The 9,090-nt window shown below is 44.6% G+C and overlaps 1 protein-coding gene across 1 annotated transcript in view; it reads right to left on the minus strand.

Moving 5' to 3' along the window:
• The window catches only part of NMT2 (N-myristoyltransferase 2), a 40,127-nt gene extending 31,251 nt beyond the window's left edge, over nt 1-8,876 (minus strand). The window contains exons 1-3 of the mRNA XM_011934293.1: nt 8,861-8,876; nt 2,946-3,093; nt 2,507-2,549 (exon numbers count right to left, since the gene is read on the minus strand). Of these exons, the coding sequence (XP_011789683.1) occupies nt 2,507-2,549; nt 2,946-3,093; nt 8,861-8,876 (207 nt within the window). The remainder of the gene's footprint in view (nt 1-2,506; nt 2,550-2,945; nt 3,094-8,860) is intronic.
• Nucleotides 8,877-9,090: the final 214 nt, after the last annotated feature.

Consider the following 9,090-nt stretch of genomic DNA (forward strand, 5'->3'; position numbering starts at 1 on the left):
CTAATTTTTGTATTTCTAGTGGGGATGGGGTTTCACCATGTTGGCCAGGCTGGTCTTGAACTCCTGACCTCAAGTGATCTGCCCACCTCAGCCTCCCAAAATGCGGTGATTATAGGCACGAACCACCACATACGGCCCTATTTAAATGCTTTCTGAAAGTAGATTCAAATAAATACAATTTCCAAACCCACAGGGACAAAGCAGCACGGAAAACTCAGCTACGATAAATTCTTATGCCTGTCCATTCACCTTCCACAGTAGCACTACCTGGGAAGAATGAATGTGTGTCAGGCAAGGTGAGATGAATATCCGCCCGACATTAACTTCCCAAGATTCTACTCCTATGTAAGAGGCAGGTATATTCCCTTTTTCTTCCACACACGCTTTCTGTGGCATACTAACCATCAACTATACTCTTGACCCATTATTTTCCAAATTTAATACCTTGGGAAAAAATGTCCAAGTTTTATCACACTAAAAGTCTGTAAGAATCCAAATATCATTTTTATTTTGGTTCTTGTGTGTAGACCAGAATATTCTGCAATGCAGTCCATTGTAATTTACGGTGCTATCAAGAGCTGGCATAAGCGTACAGGAAAAGAGCCCCAGATGTAGAAAACGCAATGGAGAAAAGCCCATCTTAAGACACTACTGACTTCTTCCAAATTCATAAAAGAAATTCCCTACTGTGATGGTTACTACTGAGTGTCAACTTGATTGGATTGAAGGATACAAAGTATTGATTCTGGGTGTGTCTGTGAGGGGGTTGCCAAAGGAGATGAACATTTGAGTCAGTGGGCTGGGGGAGGCAGACCCACCCTTAATCTAGGTGGGCACCATCTAATCAGCTGCCAGCGCAGCTAGGATACAAGCAGGCAGAAAAATGTGAAAAGAGAGACTGGCCTAGCCTCCCAGCCTCCATCTTTCCCCCGTGCTGGATGCTTCCTGCCCTCGAACATCAGGCTCCAAGTTCTTCAGTTTTGGAACTCGGACTGGCTCTCCTTGCTCCTCAGCCTGCAGACGGCCTATTGTGGGACCTTATGATCATGTGAGTCAATACTTAATAAACTCCCCTTTATCTATCTACCTGTGTGTCCATCTATCTATCCATCTATTCCATTAGTTCTGTCCCTCCAGAGAACCCTGACTAATACACCTACCATATAATGCCAAGAGTTCCCGGCTGCCTGGCTTAGTTCTAGTTTCTCATAAGTGACCAGAGACAGGGGAAAGGCTCACAGTCACTAGAGGTGGAAGGGATGGGCAGAGACTGATGGTGATGCTGAAAGCAACAGGAGATGTCCACACTGCAGGTCAGGGATGCCACGTTTATCTGATGAAGTGACATTTAGAAACGGGAAGAGTATTGTGCAAGCGTATGGTGGTGTCCTCTATGAGTTACCTTGGAAAGCTATGTCTAGTGAGTAGGATATTTATTACCTGAGAACCAAGCTGAAAAGCTAGGGAGGAAGATTCCGTTTTCTTCTCACCCTGCAGTCAGTCAGGGAAAAATTGGGGCAAGTAATTTTCCTTCTCAGTGATTTCCGGTTCTCTTGTGTAAAACAGGTGACAACAACAAAACCACCTGCAAGACTCACTTCATGGAACACAACAGAAACTCTGCATAAGAAAAAAGGAAATCCACAAAGCTTGCAGAATGGTAGTAACTACCATACATATATATGCACTGTTTTAGGATGTAAAAACTCTTGAATAAAAACGCTCTAACTGGAGCCTCAAGATCAAACTGCGAGTTGGAGAGAAGATAAGGGACTGGGCTGAAGGAAGTGCAATACCCGGGGAAAGGCACACAACTGTTGAGCAAAGGGGCAGAGAACAAGCTCAAGGTCTCAGATGTTACCTCTTGAGCTGTTTCCATAACACCACACGCTACTCACATTGATTGATTGATTGATTGATTGATTGACATGGTCTCTGTCACCAGGCTGCGGTGCAGTGGCATGATCTTGGCTCACTGCAACCTCTACCTCCCAGGCTCAAACTATCCTCCCACCTCAGCCTCCGAAGTAGCTAGGACTACAGGTGCATGCCACCGCGCCTAACTAACTTTCTGTAATTTTTAGTAGAGATAGGGTTTCGCCATGTTGCCCAGGCTGGTCTTAAACTCCTGGACTCAAGAGATCCGCCTGCCTCAGCCTCCCAAAGTGCTGGGATTACAGGTGTGAGCCACCATGCCTGGGTGATTCTACCCTTTTCACTGTGAGTTTCTTGCATCAAGAGGGCTTTGTGTTTCCCAGAGGCCCAGCACACAGGGTGCCTGGGGGTTGGCTCCACAGACAGGGATGGCTGCCATCTGTGCCACCAGACACCCACGCAGTACAATCAACCCTCTTCTTGGCCACCATCTGCCACGGCGGGGTCCAGCTGGACAACTTCTGATTTGGTCTAAACTAGGAGAATGTCAGGAACTATTTCCCACCCTTGGCACTAAAATGAAGAACGACTGCTGCAAACTGGTTTGATTCAAAGTCAACGAGAAACTTACCCATGGCTGTTCCCGCTGAAATCTGCTGCCAGATGGTGTTGTGCTATTCAGGTAATTAGACAGACACCCAGAAAAATTACAATGTGAGTATCTTCTGAACTAAAAGTAATCAAATATTAAAGTGTAATTTCAAAAACACCTAACAAGCTCACATTGAGACTTTCTTCTCGAACGACAATCTAAATACAAATTCACTGAGAAAAGGGAAAAACACAGCAGGTACCCACACACACACAAAAGCACAGTGTACCCCTTCATTATTTGGATGCCAAAGTCCGTTTTAAGGAGGCTGTCAAGAGCTTCCAGTTACTAGTGGCATTCAACACACAGTCACAACAAAGTCCCTACACATCTGATCCAGCAGGGCGCTAAACTGCGTAAACCCACTCATATGCACAAGAAACCACACAAGGGAAAAAAAATAAAACAGAGCTCTCACTTTCGAAGGCTGCTGAATTTTAATCTCCTGGGAATCAGACGCCGAATCTGACTTGGTGCCTCCGGAATTTGGTTTCTCCTTTTTTCTCTTCTGTTTCTTCTTTTTCTTTTTGGCTCCCAAACACCCTCCAGGACTTCTGCAGGAAATGCAAAGATGGTGAAACCAACCAACAAACAAAAATCATTAAATGAAATTGAATTGCATACAATTAATCATTTCGAAAACCACAGATGTTACAGGCAGTAGAAAATAACTCTGTTAGGATGTAGGTGAGGAATAAAAGGTAATAGAGTGAAGGCGGTAACAGGCAACACAGAAGAATACCAGTCCCTGCTCAGTCATCCTGCAGGTGCTTAGATGGCACGATGCAGGAAGATTGCAGAGATAAACCACATTTTATAACTAAAGTAAAATAGTTTCCACGGTTATCACTACTCTCCTAATCTACGTTTAAGTCAGCTTTCTGGAGGACAGGTACATGATATGAAAAACTCCATTATAAAGATCTCTTGGGTACAACAAAACACTAATCTTGAAGCAACAGAACTAAACAAACTGCTTTTTCGCGGAGGAGGAAATGTTCCCTGATAAAGATTTTTACTACTGGAGCTAAGAGTGAAAAGCTCTAAGTGTCTAGCTACTGAGAGAGACCCTGTCACAAACAAACAAACAAACAAAACACAAAGCGCTAGTTTTGTTACCTAGTATCTAGGTTACAAAAGAACTTTTCTTTCCACTGGTTATTCATGTGTTAAAGTAATGAACTTTTCAATTTAAAATGGATAATTCCTTTGTAACGTCCAAATATGAAAGGCATGTGCAATAGTGAGAGAAACTATTTAAGAACTAGGCACTTTGCTGGGCACAGTGGCTCCTGCCTGTAATCCCAGCACTATGGGAGGCTGAGGCGGGTGGATAGCTTGAGCCCAGGAGTTCCAGACCAGCCTGGGCAATAAGGGGAAACCCAGCCTCTACCAAAAAAAAAAAAAAAAAAATTAGCCAGGTGTGGTGGCATGCACTTGTAGTCCCAGCTACTCAGGAGGCTGAGGTGGGAGGATAGCTTGAGTCTGGGAAATGGAGGTTACAGTGAGCCAAGATGGAGCCACTGTACTCTGGCCTGGGCGACAGAGCTGGAGAAAAAGAAAAATGAACTAAGCACTTGAGCTATGGGTTCATATTTCCACTCTAATTCTAAAATAGAAAACAGTGCTTATTTTGGGAGATACATTAAGACTTTGTCAAGTGGTACCCTAGTGGTCTAAAAATAGTAAGGCTTTGCCCACCTCACAACGAGTAGTTTATTTTCATCAACAGAATCAAATCTGTGCTATCATGATGTTCATATTTAAAATCACCTGGTGGCCAAGGACACCCGTCAATATCTGACCAGCAATTGGGATTGAACAAACATATCACAGCCATACATGAGCTAGAAATACGCTGTAGATACGTTCAGTTTTGTATATTCTCTGGTTTGGGAGTAGGACTATTTTAGGCTTTCCTCTCCCAGTGTTCCTATTGCTGGCACCCTGTGAATTGGTGAATCTGTTGTACTGTTATAGTGTGATTTACATATGCATTTGCACACGCTACTTAAGAAGTCTATTCATAATTGCGTCCCTAAAGTCTCCAGTGCCTCACACCAGTACACACTAACACAAATGCTTGTGGAATGAATGAATGGATAAGCCTGGCTCTAGAGGTGGTGCCATCACCTCTTCTCAGGCCATAAAATACTTCTGAAAGCTACCATAGTCCCAACCTCAATGCTAAAGCCTACTGCAACTTACTATCAAGTATTTATTGAACATTTACTATGTGTTGAGCATTATCTTGGGGCCAGAGGCTGGGTGGGAAGGACTGAAATCATGGTGGACATGCCCATGACTTCACAACCCAGAGGATTACCCCTCTCCCACCCCTACCATTTATTCTAACTGCTGCTGGTTACGGCTTTCCAGAAACCACTAAGAGCCTGGGACCTCACAGCTTTTCGGTATAGTACTTCAACTTTAAAATATCTCCAAATTTCCAAGAAGCTTGGTTACAGAGAGATACAGAATAAAAGGCAGTGACTGGTAAGGATGCTTTGAAGTAGATGCCTACCCAACTGGATGAAAATATATTTGTCCTGGGTGTCAGTTAATAATTTTTCTCAGCCAGGCATGGTGGCTCACGCCTATAATCCCAGCACTTTGCGGGGCCGAGGCAGGAAGATCGCTTGAGCCTAGAAGGATCGCTTGAGCCTAGAAGGATCGCTTAAGACCAGCCTGAGCAACACAGTGAGACCCTGTCCCTATAAAAAGTAAAACAAAAAAATAAATAAATAAAAAGTAAAACATTAGCGGGGCATGGTGGTGTGCACCTGTGGTCCCAGCTACTTGGGAGGCTGAGGTGGGAGGATCACTTGAGCCTGGGAGGCTGCAGTGAGCCATGATCATGCAACTGCATTCCAGCCTGGGCAACAGACTAAGACCCTATCTCAAAAACAACAACAACAACAACAGTCTTTAAAACAGATAAACTCATGGAAACTTGAGAGGATCTGGAGACATTAAAAAAATTAAAACACCAGACCATTTCACCAAAAATTCCTTACGTAAGTTTATATCACCTATTCTATAGCTTACAAAGCTTGTTCGACGAGGTTTCCAAAACTCCATTTTGGCAGCTAATTGATGTTACACACCAAAACTTTTTTTTCTTCCAAACGGTGTTGCTAAAATTTATATTCTTATTTTGGCATAATGGAGAAAGCGTCATCATTTTTGTTGACTCTAGTTCAGCAAGAGTTTTTCTTTTTCTCTCTTTCATCTGAACTTTAAATTGACAGGGAGCTACAGAAATGCACACTAAGTTGGTCATCCCAGCCTCCAAACTCCCAGACATATCTGATAGCATTTACACAATGATGAGAGGCAGAGCTTCCCAGCCCTTCAGTGAGGAAGAGCTACTTTTCCATTTCCTGAGGCCATTAAGGAAAGGAGAATTTGAGAATCAGGGCTGACCAGTGCACCGCCTGATAGCCATGAGGATAATTATAATCAAAAAGAAAGAGCCAGGCCGGGTGCGGTGGCTGGAATCCCAGGACTCTGGGAGGCTGAGGCAGGCGGATCACGAGGTCAGGAGATCGAGACCATACTGGCTAACACGGTGAAACCCCGTCTCTACTAAAAAATACAAAAAACTAACTGGGCGTGGTGGCGGGCACCTGTAGTCCCAGCTACTTGGGAGGCTGAGGCAGGAGAATGGCGTGAACCCGGGAGGCGGAGCTTGCAGTGAGCTGAGATCCGGCCACAGCACTCCAGCCTGGGCAACAGAGCGAGACTCCGTCTCAAAAATAAATAAATAAATAAATAAATAAAAATACAAAAAACTAACTGGGCGTGGTGGCGGGCACCTGTAGTCCCAGCTACTTGGGAGGCTGAGGCAGGAGAATGGCGTGAACCCGGGAGGCGGAGGTTGCGGTGAGCGGAGATCACGCCACTGTACTCCAGCCTGGGCGACAGAGCGAGATTCTGTCTCAAAGAAAAAAGAAAAGCCAGTGTTGGCGAGGATGGAGAGATGCTGGAACCCTCATACACTGCTGATGGGAATGTAAAATGGAGCAGCTGCTTTGAAAAACAGCGGACAGTTCCTCCAAACACTAAACACAGATTCCCTGCACAACCTAGCCGCTACGCTCATCAGTACATAACTAAGAGAAATGGAAACACACAACATGAATGGATGCATCTCGAAAACACTAAGCCAAGTGAAAGACACCAGTTGCCAAGGACTATGTATTGTATAATTCCATGTCTACAAAATGTCCTGACAGGGAAATCCACAGAAACAGAACTAGATTAGTGGTGCTCAGGGGCTGGGAAGATGGAGGGCTTGGGCATGATTAAGGGATGTGGGTTTATTTTGGGGTTGATGCAAATGTTCTAAAATTGATTGTAGTGATGGGTACACAACTCTGTGAATAAACTAAAAGCTGCTGAATGGTATACTTTCTTTTCTTTTTTTTTATTTTTTAGTTTTTGAGATAGAGTCTTACTTTGTCACCCAGGCTGGAGTGCAGTGGTGCCATCTTGACTCACTGCAACCTCTGCCTTCTGGGTTCAAGTGATTCTCCTGCCTCAGCCTCCCAAGTATCTGGGATTATAGGTGCATGCCACCATGTCTGGCTAATTTTTGTATTTTCAGTAGAGACAGGGTTTCCCTATGTTGGCCAGGTTGGTCTCAAACTCGTGACCTCAAGTGATGCACCCGCCTCAGCCTCCCAAAGTGCTGGGATTACAGGCGTGAGCCACCAAGTCCAGCCTAAATGGTATGCTTTAAACAAGTGAATGGTATGGTTTGTGAATTATATCAAATGCAACAGTTAGAAGTGTTGACAGGTGACACTCCTGTCCTTGGGGGTGACAGGATGATGTTATGGCCAGAGCAGATTAGGAGTCGGCTGTGGCTGCTTAGCCAGGGGTTTGCATCCCACAGGACTCCAGGGACTCTGGAGGGAGAAGCATGACGGAAAGAGACACCCCCATGCCTGGGTGGGAGAGGTGCTAAGCAGGCTTCCAGATACTGAAGGAAAACCCATGCCCAAAAGAAGACTGTCCTGGAAATCCAATGAAGAAAGACTGATTCAGACTCCCAGTACTCAAGGCTGATCACCGAGTCACGGAAGTTCAGCCTGCATATCATGTGGCCCTTTAAGAAAGATTCCTCGGTCTTGAGGAACACAAGTCCCACCTCCCTCTTCCCCAGGGTTTCACATGAAAGGTCACAAAGAAAAGGCTCTCAGTTTTGCCACCTCTGAAAGCCCAGACACTTCAGCCTGCATCTGGGAGAATCAGTGGCACGTTCAGACCTCAGGTAGAAACCAATACATTCCTTCTCAGCCATGGAAATGGCAAATATTTAATGAGCACATCCAGCAAATCTCTTCAAAGAAGTATTCATGGAAACTACAGACAAGACTTAATGGGAGAGCCCATGTAATAGAGCCATGTAAACGCTTTACAGGCGGTCCACAATGATATCCACAAAACCCATCGTTTCTCTCTCTGGACTCACAGCTGGATAGCTCTTCCCAGCTGCCTCGTAGCCAGGTGTGGCCACTGACTGAGTTCCAGCCAGTGGGAGTGACGTGTGTCACTTCCTGCTGTCCAGAAACCCTTGTGGGTGGCTTCTCCATGCCCTTCCTGTCCTTTGTGCTGTTTGGACGCAGACACAGGTGAGACCCCTGAGGACGGCAGAGCCACACAATAGCATAGCCTCAACCCTGGATGACAGAATGAAGGAGAACTCCCTCACCATCGTCAGAACACGGGCCCAAGGCCGGTCCGTGAATGAGAAGGGAACTTCCACTGCGTTGTTCAATCCCACGTTAGGGTCTCTTGATTACAGCACCCCGGCCTCATACAACTAATACATTAGTCTTAAGAGTGACATCAGGCTGGGCGCAGTGGCTTACGCCTGTAATCCCAGCACTTTGGGAGGCCAAAGAGGGAGGATTGCTTGATCCCAGGAGTTCGAGACCAGCCTGGTCAACATAGAAAGACCCCCATCCCTACAAAAAAATTAAAATTAGGCAGGTGTAGTGACATGTGTCTGTATTCCCAGCTACCTGGGAGGCTGAGGTGGGAGGATCACCTGAGCCCAGGAGGTTCAGGAAAGATACTCTTCCTCTCTCTAAAAAAAAAAAAAAAAAAAAAAAAAATATATATATATATATATATACACACACATATATAGTGACATCAAAGGAGTTCAATTTTTGGTATGTGAATTCCAGAGGGGTAACTTAGCTCCTGTCCACTGTGAAACAGAAGAAACATTAGTGGTTTGAGACTAATTATTTTACAAATATTTCCCCCCTTAATTTCCAAGTTCCTGCATGGAAAATGGGGGAAATAGAGCTGATTGTAATCTTCTCCTTTGCATTTTCATGCATTTTTGAAGTAGTATATAATAATCACAATACCTTTATAAGGAAAACATTATTAAAATACAACAGAACTGAAGAATAGATAAACAGGTCCATGAAATGCAACAGACATATCAGTAACAACCCATGATAGTAAAGAAACTTGATATATAATAAAGATCACATCATAAATCAGCAGTGAAAATAACTTTTCAATACATAGCATGAGAA

This window comes from Colobus angolensis, unplaced genomic scaffold, assembly GCF_000951035.1.
Source record: "Colobus angolensis palliatus isolate OR3802 unplaced genomic scaffold, Cang.pa_1.0 Scaffold133, whole genome shotgun sequence".
Taxonomy (NCBI): domain Eukaryota; kingdom Metazoa; phylum Chordata; class Mammalia; order Primates; family Cercopithecidae; genus Colobus; species Colobus angolensis.